General features: G+C 40.5%; 1 protein-coding gene across 1 annotated transcript; it reads right to left on the bottom strand.

Moving 5' to 3' along the window:
• Window positions 1-1,543: 1,543 nt before the first annotated feature.
• On the bottom strand, window positions 1,544-17,935 carry LOC146695618 (uncharacterized). The gene is made up of 26 exons (XM_085476735.1): window positions 17,857-17,935; window positions 16,671-16,794; window positions 15,178-15,571; window positions 15,000-15,077; window positions 14,810-14,905; window positions 14,675-14,728; window positions 10,887-10,940; window positions 10,731-10,784; window positions 10,605-10,658; window positions 10,422-10,475; window positions 10,281-10,334; window positions 10,149-10,202; window positions 9,694-9,747; window positions 9,549-9,593; window positions 9,418-9,471; window positions 9,270-9,323; window positions 9,126-9,179; window positions 8,913-8,984; window positions 8,792-8,827; window positions 7,845-7,889; window positions 7,732-7,764; window positions 5,467-5,613; window positions 4,808-4,984; window positions 3,996-4,086; window positions 2,143-2,220; window positions 1,544-1,882 (listed from the first exon to the last, which is right to left on the bottom strand). The coding sequence occupies exons 1-26, from the start codon at window positions 17,933-17,935 to the stop codon at window positions 1,680-1,682; spliced, it is 2,292 nt and encodes a 763-aa protein (XP_085332861.1). The 3' UTR covers window positions 1,544-1,679.
• Between the last annotated feature and the right edge of the window lie 88 nt (window positions 17,936-18,023).

The following is an 18,023-nucleotide window of genomic DNA, read 5'->3' on the forward strand; positions in this document are numbered from 1 at the left end:
CATTAAGCCATATTTATCATGATCACTTGTCTGGTTCGCCACAGAGATAAATAGCAAGCATGTCCTGAAGCAAGTGGTTGAGCACAGAGCGAAAACTCGGAGGATAATCATGGATTAGTAATAGTTTCCATGACAGAGATTGCTATAGCATTCTTTGATGGTGCAAAACAAAGCAGCATGGCACACATGATGCTGCAGTCGCGGAGAGTCTGGAGGATGACCATCTACTTTTGATGGGCTTTGCAGAGGAGACAAACATAAGACACTGAGAGGAGCCACACACAGCGTTCCACGTGTGTTTCTTCTTTCTTCATCAGATTTGGACAGTGGAAAGAAATCTTTTTTCTCAACTCATTGACTCCTTTGTGGGCTGCAGGATTAATGGGACCTTTCCAGCATGAATGGATCACAAAGCAGGGAAATGCCCCGCGTAGGGCGTTGGCCAACTACACGGCAAATACAGATAGATAGACTCAGCACCTCTTACCCGCGAGCAATTTAGAGCCTTTCCACTTAAGCAGCACCTTTTTCAGCTGGAAAGTCCACAAAAGGCTGAGACTGAGCCAACTCTGCTGCACTGCTGTGAAGCAAAAGCTTTGTAACAGTAGTTAAAGAGCTACTCTGTAGGAAACATTGCAGCTTGTGTCATTGTTGTAGGATTTTGAAACGTTTTGCTCGTTGAATGCAAGGACTCACAGATGTGTAAAATTCAAAAGGCTGAAAAGTACACCAACACCCGATTTTATTAAAATGCATCATGGTGACTGTGATGGCTGTTGGCAAATGTTATAAGAAAATTCAGTAAGTGCATCTTTGTGTGGGATTTTTCTGCTTCGAGGAGTTTCTGGAAACACCCATCCAGAGTTAAAAATACATTTTTAATTGGGGTTTCATTTTTCCATGTCTAATACAAAATGAACAATCACAGATTTCTTATTTCAAATAAGACTACAGAGTCTTCGTACTTACTTGCTGTAGTGATGGTTGCTGTAAATCAGTTTACAGGGTTTGGAGATAGGAAAATCTGTGAATGCAGTGCAAAACCCCTCAACAAAGGTAATAATTATTCACAAGAAATCAAAAACCCAAACTTGATATTACGTTCCAAGTTGGCACCCTATTCAAACACTGCATGTTGCTCACCGAGTCCAAACACCAAGAATGTTTCTCTTTGCTTTTGGAACACTTTAAGCATTTAGTAACATCGTCTGACCCAGACAATTAAAGCAATGATAATAATAATAATATTAAAATACAGATAAATCTCTTCCAGACTTTTGGAAAGATTCAATTCCGATATTACTGAAGGGGAATGTACTGTTGTGGAATTTGTGCAGCACACTAACGTCACACTAGCATCCAGTGCCAGTTTACAAAAATACATGCACAGTGTAGCAATTGATTAAGAATTAATTAGCAATTATTAGCAACCATCAAACATTACATGGTTGTTGCACACACAATAACATGCTCTCTTACCAAAAATGGATTTTTATTATAAAGATGTGTAATTTTGTTTTTTACAAATATATTTTTTGCACCACTTTTGTTCTCACACGATCAGTTCACGTTTGATTTGCATATTTACATTAAATTTAAATGTATCGTATCAGATTCTAACAAACATCATGCATGTTTTATTCCTTTAAGGTCAGTATTGAACATCTATATTTCTTCATCTATGGCTGATTCCTCAACCTTCGCTCTGCTGGCTGCGGTGTCCCACCAGTGGAGTTCAGCTGAGCACACCCAGAGGTGACGCACACACCTGGAGGTCCTCTAAGACCCGGATGGCCCCTGAGCCCAGGCCGGCCCGTATGCCCCCTTTGACCCTGCCTTCCAGGCTGGCCATTGAAGGCTCTGCCAGGACGTCCACGCTGACCTGCGACGGAGTCAAAAATATTGTTTAGTCTTCAGTTCGTGCAGTCTGCTCAGTGAGCTGAGTAATGCTTCTTGTGCAGATTCCAAGACCAGCGTACTTCCAGAGAAAAATCGTTTCATTCTGTCCAAGAAGTACTCATGTTACTGTACACCAGCCCCTTTTCCCTGGAATTTAAAACTAAGAATAAGCTGAACATGCTTAGCAAAGATGTCGACATCAGTTGATGCCTTAATTTCAGTTAAAAAAAAAGTTAAAAGTACCCTTTGGTCCAGGGTCTCCAGTATTACCAGGCAGGCCGTAACCCTTGGCTCCTTTATCACCTTGCTCTCCTCTGTCACCTGCAATCAAAACACACACGCAGATGCATGAGTTCAAGAAAGATCTATATGTTTGGGCTGCTAGACTACTCTTTACATCATTTCCGCTTCGCCATGCTCTCAAACTTAAGTAGTCATCACTCTGGTCCTATCATTTTCTTGGCTGCCTCATATGAACCAATCAGCCTCTTTCCCTTTAATTCTCAGTACTCTTCTGTCACTCTGTCTTTTAGCCTCACTTCTGTGTGTGACCCAGCTTCTTTGTCACGGCGGGGTGCGCCGATGTGTGCGGAAACAGGACCCAAAAGCAGATGATGACGAGGAATAGTAATGATTAACAGAAAAGTGAACCTTTATTGCGATGACGGCAGGAAATGAACCAAGAGACCAAAGCAAACAGGCAAAACACTAAGAAACAAAACACTGAACTGGCAAAACACTAAGAAACAAAACACTAAAGGTACTAAGACCAAAAACTATAACTATGACCGAGGTGGAAAATAAACAGGCTAAGACTATGACTATGACTGTAACTCTGGTGAGAATAAACAGACGAACTGACAATGGCATGAAGAAAACAAAAGGCTTAAATACAGACATGAGGTGATCAGGGGAAGTGGTGACACATGGGGGAAAACAGCTGACAGACATAAACCTAATGACAGGACCAGGAGAGAAAGCTAAATACAATGAACAAAGAACACATGACATTGTCAGAATAAAACAGGAAATGACAACACAACTTAACAGACCTAATACGTGATGAAATAAATAGAAAACCCCAAAACATAGAAAACCCAGGAACAATAACTGCCTAAACTAAAGGCAAATAGGAAATAACACAAACTAATAACATATCAAAAAATACAAAGAAAACTCAGAGTGCTGGGTCGGAGACCCAGCCTGTGACATTCTTCCCATCTCCACCTCATCTTGGCCAGACAGAGATCCTCATCCAAGTCTACATATGTTTCATCTTTGCCACCATCAGCATCTAGACGCCGCTATGTAGCTTAACTGGAGTGTAATTGCCAGAGTTCTGACTTTACTACTCAAACTCTATATTTCAGGAAATCATGTTCAGTTCCTTTCTGAACTCTACTAATGACCAAGCTGTTGATGTTGATTAAACACCATACGTGTTACTGAGATCACTGGTAAATTAATGTTTAAAACACCTTATAAATATTCTTCAGTTTCATTGGCCTGGCAGGGGTATGACCGTGACATCACACTCAGGCCTCAAACCATAAATAAGAAAATGTACACGTTCATGACCAGGAGCTGAGCAACCAAACTGTGCACACGGCTAAAACTTGATGTTGATTATCTATATCAGATATTATGACATCATCATGTTGCTCAAAAATATGATCACACAGAGCACACCTGGACCCTGAGCCCTTGAAGGGTGCAGGTAGATGCTGGGCTGGTGGAACGCTTAAAAGACTCAAGAGATTTCTTTTTCAGTAGTGTCCATTTGGGACATGATTCTACGACAGTGCAAAATCTGTGATGCAGCGCAGCTCAATTTGCTGCCCTGAAGAACTTGAAAAAGAGTCAGACACCATGTATTTTGAGTAAGCGTTCCATTCATAATGTACTGATGTATTTCTGGGGGGTTTTGTCCTGATGGTAAGAGGCCAAAAAATAAAATGATGTCTGTTTAAGTATAGGATATCATAGCCTTCTTTCCAGCACGTATTCTACCTAAAATAAACCTTGATTAGTTATTATTTTTTCATGTATATTAGACTGTATTCATAAATACAGTCTCCCTTGTTTGTTATCCATACCTGCTTCTCCTTTTCGGCCTGCTTCTCCAGCTTCTCCGTAGAATCCCGGTGGGCCCACTTCTCCTTCCGTGCCATGATTACCAGGATCCCCCTGACAACATCATCAACAGGAAAACACATTGTTAATCTTTTGAGTGTTTTCAGCTTGAACCTGGCCACCACTTAAGTCCTGTTTCACCTCTAACCAGCTCTGAACAAAAAGTCTGAAAAGATTTATTTGGCTGATAACTCAATACTCTGATGGGAAAACACTGCATTTTATTGGTGCATCACTTGTTTTAGCACCAAACGCCACAACATCAGGCTTACCATCCAAAATCTAATATAGAGGAATATTTTTATATAGTCATGGTTTCAAGAACATTTATCAGCCAGAGAGTTATTGTGATTAGGAGTTGTGGGACATGAATTGATTCTACACTGTAAAATAATGTGGAAAAGCCTTTCTAATCCAAGGACAGCCTTGATACTTTCCAAAAACCATGCAAAACAGACCAAGTGTCTAGTCTGTGACTCCTTATTTGTCCTCATGGAGACATGGAAAATTGTAATGTTTTCATTCCAAGCTTTTCTGCCAAATACTTCAGCTCTCTTAGTCCAGTCCAGACCTTCGCAATGTGTTTGCATTTTACTCAGCCAGGCAGACAATAATGAACAATGTATGGAGAATGTACTTGGATTCTGACAGTGTGTTTAAGCTAAAGGTCTGCACAGGACATGTGCAAATTTTTTTTCTTTTTTTTTATAGTAAATGTTCCTAGAGTGTAGACTGATATGTCTTGAACAGTGAACACCCAAAGTGTAAAACTCACAGGTGGTCCGGGGGGTCCTTTCTGTCCAGGGGGACCAGGGGCACCCATGGGAACATCCCCGTACAGAGGACAGACAGCAGCACATGTCCTCTTCACTGAGTTGGCAAACATGGACATCTGCTCCAGGACCACTTTCTTACAAACCTCAATCACGTGTTGAGCAGGGAGGGTCGGACCCTGTGTAAGAAATCATTACCACATCCATCACTGGAAGGATTCCAACCACGGGACATGTAAAATGGATTATTACAGGACGGGGCACGCTGAAGCAACGGCTGCCTCTCTGAGGGAAATGCAGCGAACAAAGCCAACAATATTTCCCGAGGCTCATTATGGATTTATAGCCACACTAAACAAAACTCTTGCTGTGACTCACTACTAACTGCAGGCTAATGAGACACTGTTTAAATGTGTTCTTGACACCAAAGCTGTTACCAAACACTGTGTGTGCCAGTCAGTGTAACTACTAGAGCAAATGATTACTCTGCGCTTTCTGTGCCATTTTTCACAGAACGATGACGTGCCAATTATAGTAGAGACTGCTTTTCATGTCAGTTACAGAGCTAAATACAAACAGTACTACTCTATACTGTAAGCATTTAAATGTTATTTGTATCAGCCAAAAAAAAAAAAAAGCCGGAGGCTTGTATTTTACTTACTGGGGGACCCGGCGGCCCCTGAAAACCATCTGGTCCAAGTTCACCTCGAACACCCTTGACTCCGACAGGACCTGAACGTCCAGGTGGGCCTGCAGGCCCGCGCTTCCCTCGTCCTCCCCGAGGACCCTGCTTACCCCTGTCTCCAACCTACACAGGATGTTAACAACATCAGCAGGACACGATTAAGGATGGAGCAAGCGTATACGTCAGGATACAACATGTAATCACTTCTGCATGGATGCAAGCTTTATGGAAAGCATTAACTGCTTAAAATCTGAATGATATGAATGGTTATAGGTTTAGGGACAAATGTTATACTGAATACAGGAAATAAAGAAAGTGTAAACAGACATTTAAAGAGTAAAATCTTTCAACCTCCCAAAACCTGCCCTGGAAGTATAATGTATAAATATATTTTTAAAAAAACATGATATTTTTATGGACGTTTGAAAATAGAAATTAAATCCGGCAGAGAGCTTTGAGAAATGTGCAGAATTCATTTTAGTGCATTTGTGCTTCTGTTCTTATCACATTGACAGATGTTCTAAATATGTTTGGAATGTTATTTAATGGATTCGTATCATGTGACGATCGGATTTTCTAATCGCCGTAGCTGCAGAAATATTATAGTGTTAGGAAACTCCACACCTGCACAACTCCTCTCTTCAGTGACTCAACTAATCACAACTAGCCTGATATATTAAATCGGAGAACTGGGTTGATTGCAAATGACAGCTTATAGTGACGGAAAAAAGGTTCGTGATCCCTCTGGAATTCCCAGGAATTCTGAATTGATTATTCCTAAAATGTGCTCTAATCACAGTTATAGCTGCAATCTAAACTAATAACACAGAAACATTTGTACTTTTCATGCCTTTATTCAACGCATTGAGTAATCACTCAGCGCATTCTCCTTTACTGGCCAGGAAGTGTCTCCTTTCAGCAGACACTTCCTGCAGCTGCTTATGAGTCTTGAACAACAATAAAGAGGAAATTTGGACCATTGCTCCTACAATAAGTCTTTCAAAACATTTCTTGGATTGTTCTTGATGGAACGGACCTCATCAAGTCAAGCCAAAGCTCAACTGAGTCAAGATCAGCAATCAAAATCAGAAAAGGGATTTTTTGTTTCCCCTCCCCCTTTTCCATAATTCTTGTGCTGTCTTACTCGTGTGCTTTGGGGTATTGTCCTAAGCCTATGTGATGCTGCCCTCACATTCACCTGTACAATTTATCTCAATGGCTGCACGTCTTTCAGAGGTAAGGCAGCAAAACAATTCCAAATCATGATACTCCCTACACCATCTGTGGTTGGGATGAAGTTTGGGTGTTGCTGAGCAGTTCCATTATTTCCACTTAAGTCTCATCTGTGGCAGAACAGAGTCTCAGATGTGTTGTGGAACATCTCCGTGGACATTTGTAAACCGAGGACGTGTTGCAAAGTGCAATTCCAGTAACATCATTCTTATTTTTAAGTCTTCTCAAGTGGCATTTAAACACTGTAGCAAGTTTTATTAAAGTGTTTTTTTGTTACCACCGAGCTCTTTGCAGGTTGTGCTCTTGATGTGATCATTGGAGAAGACTTTTGCTTAAGAAAAGTAGCAACAGTGTTCAGTTTTATCCATTTTTTTCTTACTTTGGCTTGAACACCTTGAAAAGTGTACTAGAAAGCAAGATTAATGACTTAGCAAAGTAGGTCGAGCCTAGAGTTGGGAGTTTTCAGTGTCACAGAGGTGACCTGACCTGGCTAGATCATTATGGCAACTTATGTTGAACACATAACTTGGTCTTTAGTAGATCATGTTCAGAATTGTGTTCAATGAATACAATTAATTTCACTTCAATTTTGTGACAAACTAAAGCTATTTCCATATCTCCTTTATTAGACTATGGGAACTCAACAAACTGAGAAACCTTTAATTTTCAATTGTAGACAATGCACTTTAAAATTTCAGAATTCTTAGAAACAAGCAGCAGCACAGTGAGCACACTAAGGGGTAATATGGATGCATAAACTCGTAAGAAGTGCAAAACTTATGTTGTAATTCTCTCTCACTTAGATGACACTGAGTCTGGAACTTCAAGTAATTACACAGCGTGCAAAACGTTTTTCCTGTAACTGCAATTGAACTCTTTAAATCAGTTTGTTCTTGAAATGAATGTTGTACACCAAGACTTTTAATCATTAGTCGGTGTTATAATTATTATGCTCCAATTTATCGTTAAGAAAAAAACACACATACAGTCTCATGTATGAAATCTCACCTGTCCTGCTGGGCCCTTAACTCCTTGTTCTCCCTTTAAAAAAAATTAATTTGATGTTAAGATAGAAAAAATGAATATGTTGAGCAACAGGGAAAAGATAAGTAAGGCAGTACCTGTACACCTTTAACTCCTTTAATACCCTGGATTCCCGTGTCACCCTGTACAAGGCAAAAGAAAAATAACATTTTCATGATTTTTTGCAATTATTTTGGTTCATTATATTGATCACATTCACACTGAGCAGTCCCACACATACTTTAGCAGGTTAGTCCCATACACTAAAGTCCAACACTGTTAGCTACTCTACTCTATCATTTTTTGCCAGTGTTCATCCCACATCCACTGTGGGCTGACAGCTGAGATGATCCAGTTGTAGAGCTATGAAATATTTCAATAAGCATATCTCCTGCATGCATTCTAATACCATATGTCCATCCATGCTGACCTAACCCATATGCGAAAGTCATGTTTGCAAATTGAAAACACTTCTGAACATGCTTTATTTTAAATTACTTTTCATTTATTGATTTATTTGTTACATAAATTATTTGTTTTTCTTCTTCATGTGAAGTAAAACAGTGGTTTCTGCATGAATATCTCCCCTTTTCATTGGTGTGGGATGTACTGTAAACACTGAGAGCAGGTCCTGTGGGGGAGTTTAGCACTTTTAGTGACCTCCTGTCCATATGGAGAGACAAAAATACACTGAGCCAACATGCCCTGAGCAGCAGCCTCTGATTTGACATATTAAACTGTTTCCTCGAACTCTACCAACTTATGTTACATTAGTGGGCAGCGAAATTAGGGATGGTTTATACAACATTATAAAAAAGTGCTGTCTAGTATCTAATTGGACCTACCATTGTTACCTAAATACAAGGTTGCTTTCCAAACCAGGAAAATGTCTTGGTTTGGACAGAGAATCCATCTGTAAATCTTAAATTCTATGTGGCTCATTGACCCAGCAAATGATTCCCAAATAGCCACTATAATTGAACCATTAACAGTAATTTTGCCCCCATTTTATTTCTCAAATGGGTAATGGATAGGGATGTATTACCTTGGGCCCTCGTTTTCCAGGCATGCCCACATGTCCCTGTAAAAAGATGACATGGTTTAATAGCTCGAAGAAAATGAACTAGTGTTTGGAAGAGTTAAGAAAAGTCATCTGGAGCACTTACAGTGGGTCCAGGTGGGCCAATAAATCCAGGTCTTCCTGGCTTTCCTGCAGAACCCTTGTAACCTCTGGGGCCCTAGAGGATATAACATTTATTAACCAACCTAAGCTACAGCTTTATTCTTTGTCATTTCCCTTTAGGATGGCAAACTACTTTACAAACAAAATGGATTATGTGCTGTCTTTGGTGAATGAAATGCCTGAAAATGTGACTTACAGTTTGCCCTCTGGGACCTATTTCTCCTGGTGGCCCCAGGGTGCCTTTCTCCCCCTGTAAAAGGAACAAATGGCCAGATATTAATCTGCCAAAAAAACTACATTTTACACTTATTTACAAAACTTAACAATATCAGTGAGTTACCTTTGCTCCACTTTGTCCAAGTTTTCCGCTGAGGCCCTGTGGTCCTTGATAAGCCTGTAGAGAACAGATGACATTTACAGTATAATGATAAATGGGCACTGCTTCCAAAATTCTACATAAACATGTCATTATAAGAAGAATATAATACCTCTATTCCTGGATCACCATCTCTGCCAGGTAAGCCCGGATCTCCAATAATGCCCTAAGGAGACATATTATTTTTGCAAGTGCAAGTGAGCCCTCGGGTGTGATGCGCTGAGTGTGTTGGCAGTGAATTACCTTTGGTCCTATGGTGCCAGCTCTGCCCACAGGTCCTTGAATTCCCTAGATTTCAAGACAAAAACACTCATAAGAATTCAAAATTATGTTGTTATAAATTTAATCAAGCAAAATAATATATCCCCACGGTTGATCTGTGACTTACAGGTCCCCCCTTCAGTCCAGGAGTTCCCCTTTCTCCAGGATCTCCCACAATGCCCTGTAAATTCATCATACAAAGTGACATAAGTTAAAATGTTGCTTTATCTGCAATACATTTGTTTCAGTAGTAAATTAATAGGACGTGCCCTCATATAGTTCATGCAGTGTAGGTATCATGTAGGTTATCGCTGCAGTTCAAGCCCTTCTTCCAGTGACTCACCAGCTTACGTTAATATAGTTCAGGCCCTCAGATCTCAGCCAAAATCCAGCCACATGAACTAATGTTGTTTATGGAGACGGCACATAAGCCAAAAACATAGCTCTATTCCAGTGTTTTACAACATTAAAAATGATTTACGCGCCCTTCATGCTCACATAAGGGGATTTTGAAGGAAGCGCACAAAGACTATAGAGTGTTTTTTTATGGATCATGGAAAAGGGAATCCCACAACCACCCACCTGCTTTCCTCTAAGCCCAGGTCGCCCTATTGCACCAGAAGCCCCTTTTTCACCCTAAAAATAAAAACATAACAGTTTCAGATTATATAATATGAGGGAAAAATTAAGTAAACTGTCAGGAAACTTGAATACCTTAACTCCTTGAAACCCAGGAATCCCTTCATATCCTCTGATGCCTTTAATACCCTTCAAGGAGGTCAAAATGTTAGCTATACAGTAATTATATAATGATTTGCTTAAGGACTTACCACTGGGCCTGAAAGGTTAACTTACAGCTTCTCCCGATTTTCCAGTCTCTCCAATGTCTCCAGGTGGTCCTTGAATTCCCTGTAATTACAGTCAAATGTCAACATTAATTTCTTTGAGTCATCTATAAAGTTATATAGCTACAACAACAAACTTATAACTTCATTAAGTGGCTTGCCAATTAAAGCAAGAACTCAAAAGGGTTATTACCGTAAAGCCCGTTGCCCCTTTTAATCCTTTCAGCCCTTTGGGACCTCTGTCTCCCTGTTAACACAGCATCCCATTAATATTCATCATCATTTGTAAAATTCTGAGGTAAAGAAAATGATAAATTACCACTTGGCCCCAGGGTCCTCTCATTCCTTTCTCGCCTTTGATTCCTTCTTCACCCTGAGGATACATACATGCATACATGAGGCTTCATTAATGAATCTTGAGAACGAGCCAAAGTGAAGTGCAGCCCTGATGGGATCGTTTAAAGACAAATCTCACCTTTGGGCCTGGTTCGCCAATGTTGCCATAATCTCCTGTGTTCCCCCTTATGCCCTGCAAAATAAAGTTTGACTTAATCAAAAGCAAGACTTCTTGCACAACAGCTATTTGTTGGTGAAAGGCCCGGGGAGCAGCGTAAAATTTAATTAACGGTGACTGTTCTCACTGATTACAAGTTAATAAGATTTTTGTCGTTAAACTTTGGATACATCAGACTAAGAGTCTCTTACACTTCAGACTTTCATCCCTAATAAACACAAGGAGGAAAGGTGAAGTGCTAGAGAGATGAGTGACAGGGTGATTTGGGGCAGAAGGACAGCAGCAAGAGAGACAGAAAAAGGGAAGATCTTCAAGCTGGTGTCATATATGGTTTGGAGTGAGAGTTCAGATTGAGCAGTTTGGAGACAAAGTTAGAGAGCCGAGGCGGAGATGGTTTTGATATGTGCAGAGGAGGGAGAGTGGATATACTATACAAAGGATGTTGAAGATGGAGCTTCCAGGCAGGAGGAGAAAAAGACGACCACAGAGAAGAATCATGAATGTAGTGAAGGGGACCATGCAGAGTGTTGGTGTGACAGATGAGTCAGGGAAAGGGTGAGATTCAGGCAGATGATCCACTGTGGCAACCCCTAAATGGAGTAGCCAAAATGATCATTTGGCCACTGTAAGACAGAGCTAGAATAGAGAAAGAAACATCCATCCATTCACTTCCGCTTATCCTTTTCAGGGTTGTGGGGGGACTAGAGCCAATCCACAATGTCTTAGGGTGAGAGGCAGGGTACCTCCTGGACAGGTCACCTGTCTGTCACAGGGCTAACACAAAGATGGAGACAACTATTCACACTCGCATTCACACCTATGGGCAATTTAGAGTTTCCAGTTAACCTATCCCCACTAACTGCATGTCTTTGGACTGTGGGAGGAAGCAGGAGTGCCGGGAGAGAACCCACGCAAATACGGGGAGAACATGCAAACTCCACACAGAAAGAAAAGGAACTCAGGACCTTCTTGCTGTGTGGCAACAGTGCTAGCCACCATGCCACTGGGCAGCAGAACACATTTTAAATAAAAATACAATTCTTTGCTTCCCTTTCCCACCATTAGCTAAAGTAGCAAAACCATTATCATTGTGTCAAAATGATAACGGGCGACCGTGGCTCAAGGGGTTAAGAATCACATCTGTAACCGGAAGGCCGCCGGTTCGATCCCTGGGCTCTCTGGCCTGGTCGTTGTGTCCTTGGGCAAGACACTTTACCCTACTTGCCTACTGGTGTTGGCCAGAGAGGCCGATGGCACGATATGGCAGCCTCGCTTCTGTCAGTCTGCCCCAGGGCAGCTGTGGCTACAACTGTTGCTTGCCTCCACCAGTGTATGAATGTGAGAGTGAATGAATAGTGGTATTGTAAAGCGCTTTGGGTGCCTTGAAAAGTGCTATATAAATCCAATCCATTATTATTATTAAAACATAAGATTAAAAACACTGCAAAGTCTACCATATAATCAGTTGTTTGTTTTTGCATTATTTTTGCTTATTTTCCATTATGCAACATTATTATTATTATTATTATTATTATGCAACAAATTGGCCTAAATATCAGCTCTAAAGCTAAGGTTAATACCTTAGCTTTAGAGCTGATATTTAGACGCACAGCTGGTGAAAATAGCTTTCAGTAGAGAGTGGGACAAATGCTTTGTACAGTGTCACAGCAAATTATTTAGACAAACATAAAAGCAGCACACAGTAAATAATGTTCTTGGCAAATAAAGGAAGATTTGTTTTGCCTTTTTGTTTGTGTTTTAGAGAAAAAGCTGGCTATCTAGTTGTTAACCGTGTCTCTATATTCATCTGGTATTGATCTTTTGATTTAATTCCAAGCAGAAAGAAAAAAATGAGACAGTATATTTCCTAAAATGTCACATTATTGCTCTAAAAATTAGCCCCCAGCCAGAATAGAGTGAGTTTAGTTTAGCCCACTTTGACCTGGTGGGAGAGGTGGGAAAAACTTGGTTAGTCTCTTTTAAGATCAGTCATTTGGTGCTCATGTGTAATAGATAGGTGTAGTATCTATTTTATCATTGATTGATTTCTTTTTTTAATCTTTTGATCTTAGACTAGACCATCTAATGCTAAGCTAACATTTTCAAGGCTAGAACTTCCAAGTATTAAGCTTACCATTTGGAACAAGTTCATTTATTTTTCTTACTGTCAAACTAGTCTGAGAATACAAATAAGTTTAAATACTGTAAATGTCAGCGCTCTCATATTAGTCACTTCAATGAAAAATATACACTAGCACTATTTAGGAAAGCTTGGTATAACATGGATCACTGTTGTTTGCACAGATGCTGAGTTCCTTAGTAGTAGAAGGAAAAGTGTTTCCCAATTGGCTGCATTTCACTAAGTCAGCAAACACATTAAGCAAGGCCAGGATGCCTTTGTCGTGACAGTTTATTTGTCTATCTCACTTAAAGCTGTCTTTACGCAGACTCAGCTGGATGGAGTTGAACCTCTAAACAGTGAGCCGAGAGGCATGACCTTGAACTTTATGACATATCAGAGGCAGTGAGGCTGAGAGGAGCAAAGGACCACCCACCACCTGAGATGGCCAGTTCATATCCTCTGTGCCAGGAAATGCCCTCGTCAGATGCCAGCAGGGAAGGAGATAATCAAGCTGGGGTTGTGTACTTCACAAGCCAGCAGGAGATCAAAACTCTAACCACTTACACAAGACAGATGTTTATTCCCAGAGGCGCTACAGCCGCAATTTGGGACATGAATAATGTAGCATGTACACTTCTGGAAATGTGCTCTAAGTGTATGTGAGTCGACACTCAGGCAGCATGGGAGATTTCTTTGAGAGCAAAGGGCATGTTAAAAAGCCAAACTGACGCACAAGTATAAAAAAAATGCTCCTTCTTTAAACACATGTTCAGAGACTTTCTGATCCGTGCCAATAACAGTGACTGCTAAGCATCAAAGAGATTAACAAGTCATAAATTTAAAGTGGAAATAATCACGTCTGCAGCTCTCTGAAGGATAGAAAAGTGAGAGTATTTATTCATTCACTGATGCATGTATAACTGGCTCCGTTAGCCTAATGCTTTAATCTTTCGAATTTTCTGACACCTTTTCTCTTTTTCCCAAATCAGTCCTCCTCTTGTAAAAGAATTTGCCTTTTAGAGAAACAATACATTTGACAATTTTTACACAAGAGTTAAGCAGTCTAATGCCACTCATTACCAAGCACTTGGAGGGCATGGTTATTGCTCAACTGCCTTGTTTTCCTGTGTGTGGGATTCATTACGTTTGGCACGGTTTCTTCCAAATGGGAAAGCAAAACCATTACAAATCCTGTGATCGTTTGCCAGTTTGAGTTTAATCCTGTATTCTAAAACAACAGCGCCTAAATTTTAAGATGTAAATGCATATTTCAGAGCTACAACAACAGCTCATGTTGGTTCATGTTTATCTAGGATTCTTCAACATGAGTTTTCGAACTGTGAATGGAGCCCCCGTGTTTACTATCGCTAAGCGCTTCTGCTTCCAGATCTGTTTCCATCCTGTCGTCTCTCAGTTGTGCCTCTGTTGCCATTTTCCACAGCTTTGCTGCTGTCTCACGAATGAAAGTTTTACAGTCTCCCTCACCCACAAGCCAGCTTAACTCTTTATTGAGCGGCAAGAGGAAGAAGATTCTGCTCATGCTGAGAATACGTGATGTATTGTATACTGCAGTATGCATTCATCCAGTGAGGTTTGACGCTTTCATGGAATATTGTATATTTTTTACCCAGTTCCCTGGTCTCCCTGGGTCTCCATCCTCTCCCGGAAGGCCTCTATGACCCTGCAGAAGAATAAAAAATATGGCATGACAGATTCAACTTGTCTGTCAACTTGAGCCAGTTGCATGCAGAATGACATTCACCTTTGGTCCTGGAGCGCCCTGGATGCCAGGCTGCCCATGCATACATTTGCAAGAGGGTCTTCCCCCTGTGAGGCCGATCACTGCATATCCTCCACACTGCAATGGACATATAGGTAACCATGTGACTCCACACATACTCCACACCTATCACTAAAAACAGAGATGCAGTAATGTTAGATGGATGACTCACCACGCTCGAGAGCTCACAGCAACCTTCTGAATAGGCCTTTTCTGGGTCACATGACACTTCCATCTGCTGTAAATCCACCTTGAAAGAAACGGAAGATAATATGAGAAAATAAAGCTATATAAAAAAAATCAAAACAAAGACTAGTTAAGATAATTGCAAATGCAAAGTGTCAACATACAGACACAGAGCGATCTCCTGCAGCACGCTTTACAATGGAGGTATATCCTTGGTGGATGATTGGCCTTGGCTCATCAATGGACTCCACTCTGATCTCTTCACAGTCTATCAGCAGTTTCACCTGGCTGCCCTTCACACTCAGTCCTACCTTGTGCCACTCTCCATCAAAGACCTTCTCCACACCATGGAAGGTCCTCAGCATCTGGCTCCCATGGGGGCTTGTGAAGAAGAAGTCTAAGGAACGTGTATCACCCTGGAACCGAAGGCCAACCTGCTCTTGTCCCTCAGGGTCACTGATCTGCCACAGGTTCCAGGACTCCTTGGCAGTGTCTTTGGTCGCCCTAAATGTTGCAATGACCGAGTAGTCGGAGGGAAGTCCATCTGGGTACACGTCGCTGTGGCACAAGAATCAGGTTTAGAGGGCTGGGTGACTAAACAGAGGGTACTTTATTTCAAAAATCAGCAAAAAAATTCTGGGAATTTAATAGTTTTATTTTATATGAAGAAGTAAAAACTGAGACACTTGAACTATGGTGGTGGTGGAGTTTTATATATCACTAGTGCCAAAGTTAGCTTGGTAGCTAATCTACAGCTGTAGTCTGCACAAAACTAAAAAGGAAAAAAAATGTTAAAATGCATTTTCTACATAATAAAGTGTCAATCGATGTTGCTAAGCTTTTAAAACAGATGTTTTAAACGGTGAACTTGCACAAAGGCAGGACCTCCCTCTCTGAGCAAAACGAAGCCATCATTAACACCTGTGATTTTCCTACTGTGACAAGTTAAATTCTCTGATGTGAAAAAGCTCTACTGTGGGAACTTGACCTGCAGTGACACCTGTACCAGAATCCTACACCACAGTTGTTTGTTCATACTGCAGACACAACACAGTTGTCAGTGTTAAGTTGTTCAACAAAGAGAAATTTAACACCAGTCTTGAAAGATTAAAGGACTCAGCTCCGTTTGCACTCCTGACCAGATGCAGTGTGATCAGAGGTGTCCTCTGCTGCACCTGTGACCACACCTGATATTCAGTGTGCACTCCTACACACACCTTGGTTACACCACTTGAGATCCGTATCAAGTAATATATTATATGAAAGGGAATGAAGAGAGCTGTACAACAAACTTTTTTATTTTGTCAGCATGATGCCCTAGGATTTCACAATGACGCCTTATGGTTTGGCAAAATCGCACACGGATAACTATATCTTTATATTCTCAAGTTTTCACAGCTTATAGAAGCTAAAGATTTCAGGCAGTTCTGCTCCAGTCATATGAATAAAGATAATTAAAAGTCAGCATGTAATGCCTCAAGGTCATAGGCCAAAGGTCAGACATCAGCCAATAAGAGGAGGCTGACATCCTCATATTATAATAAAACAACATAAAACATCAAAGTTTTAGTGTAGACCTTCGGGGGAAGTTCTCAGAGTGCTCTTAAGCTAGTTTTTAATTATTTCTAAGCTCTAGTGAGGTTTAGCAGATCTGTACCTCATGGACTTCTGTAGATGGATGGAGGGGTTGATACGGTAGGCCACTGCTTCAGGTTGAGAGCCGTCCACCCTCCTCACTCCTCTTGAGTCAGGCACATGAAACTCCTCCAGTAAGTCAAAACCTCGCAGCACAAACACTCAGGTTAGTTTGCTTTATAACTGGTTGAGCATCAAAGGTGTTGGACTATTTCTGAATCTTACGTCACTGCTGATATCACCGACTTTTATTAGATAGATGCATTACTCAGTGTTGTTATTAATGCCATCTAATCAGTGAGGTAATCCATTAAACCCATTAGCACAACAAGGCTGTTTATTTTCCTTCATGGGTGAATTTAACCACTAAATTTTAAACACTGGATGCTTTGTACTGCACTCTGAATGAGATCAGCATTGCTGCAGAATTTTCTGTAAATGTTCAGATTAAAGCTGGGGAATGTTTATGATTACAGACACTGTGACCTAAATATACACCTGCTAAGAAATATTAGCCTTAGATTTTTTGGAAAACACTGTTGCCAGGTTATTTTTATGTGAATTGGCTTGTTTGTGACTTTAATCTGTGGATACTGAACAGGACACCATAGCTAAGAAAATGTAAAAAAAAAAAAAAATGTTTCAGGCTGCACACTCTTTGGCTCCAAATAGTAATCTAATCCTCAAAACATTTGTTCCTGATTTCTCTCATTTTTTTTTTTTTTTTTTTTTTGCTGCTCTGTTTTCTATCAAGAGAAATAAAAACACAACGATAACTGTTTTTTAGTGATAGCGTAACTCTGCTGCAGGAGTTCAAAGTTTAATGTGCAAATCTTAACCCTAGATTGACCTCTGCACACCTTTTACTGTGCATATTGGCATGGAGCAGCTGTTGGACCAGGCACTGGGCTGACAAACAGTGACATCTGCTGGTCAGAATACAGTAGTGGGCTACCGTTTAGAAAAAAAGAAAAAGAAAAAAACAACTAATTCTTAATATGATATTTAGGATTATAACTGCCGTTTACTTTTTTTTACCACAAAGGGCTGATCTGAGTTTAGATGGCATCATGTATAACAAGAGCTGCACCCACACAATCAACCAACACCTGTCTACATTTGGTTATGATACATAAAAAATTGTTCTTTTTATACATTCGAAAATAGGCAGTAATATGAGGTTACGCATTTAAAAAATGCAAACTTACTTGGCAACTTTTGACACTGGGCCAGTCGCAAAAGAGAAAAGAGAGCCACAAACACCAGCATATTTTTCTGAGCTGGCATTTTCAGTTTTTTGATGTCTGGAATTATAAGTGCCTGTAATACAGCAATTAAACAAACCAATAATTCTAAGAGATCAGGTCGCACACTA

This window comes from Copadichromis virginalis, linkage group LG13, assembly GCF_057382275.1.
Source record: "Copadichromis virginalis isolate Kocher_CV1m ecotype Utaka linkage group LG13, C_Virginalis_male_GT1.1, whole genome shotgun sequence".
NCBI classification, from domain to species: Eukaryota; Metazoa; Chordata; class Actinopteri; order Cichliformes; family Cichlidae; genus Copadichromis; species Copadichromis virginalis.

Excerpts from the sequence above, each read along its gene's own strand:
- LOC146695618 (XM_085476735.1), bottom strand. The coding sequence starts at position 17,935 with ATGCCAGCTCAGAAAAATATGCTGGTGTTTGTGGCTCTCTTTTCTCTT. Across the intron at positions 9,180-9,269 it reads TTGGACAAAGTGGAGCAAAG|GGGGAGAAAGGCACCCTGGG; the intron begins GTAACTCACTGA and ends TTCCTTTTACAG. Across the intron at positions 7,765-7,844 it reads AAGGAGTTAAAGGTGTACAG|GGAGAACAAGGAGTTAAGGG; the intron begins GTACTGCCTTAC and ends TTTTTTTTAAAG.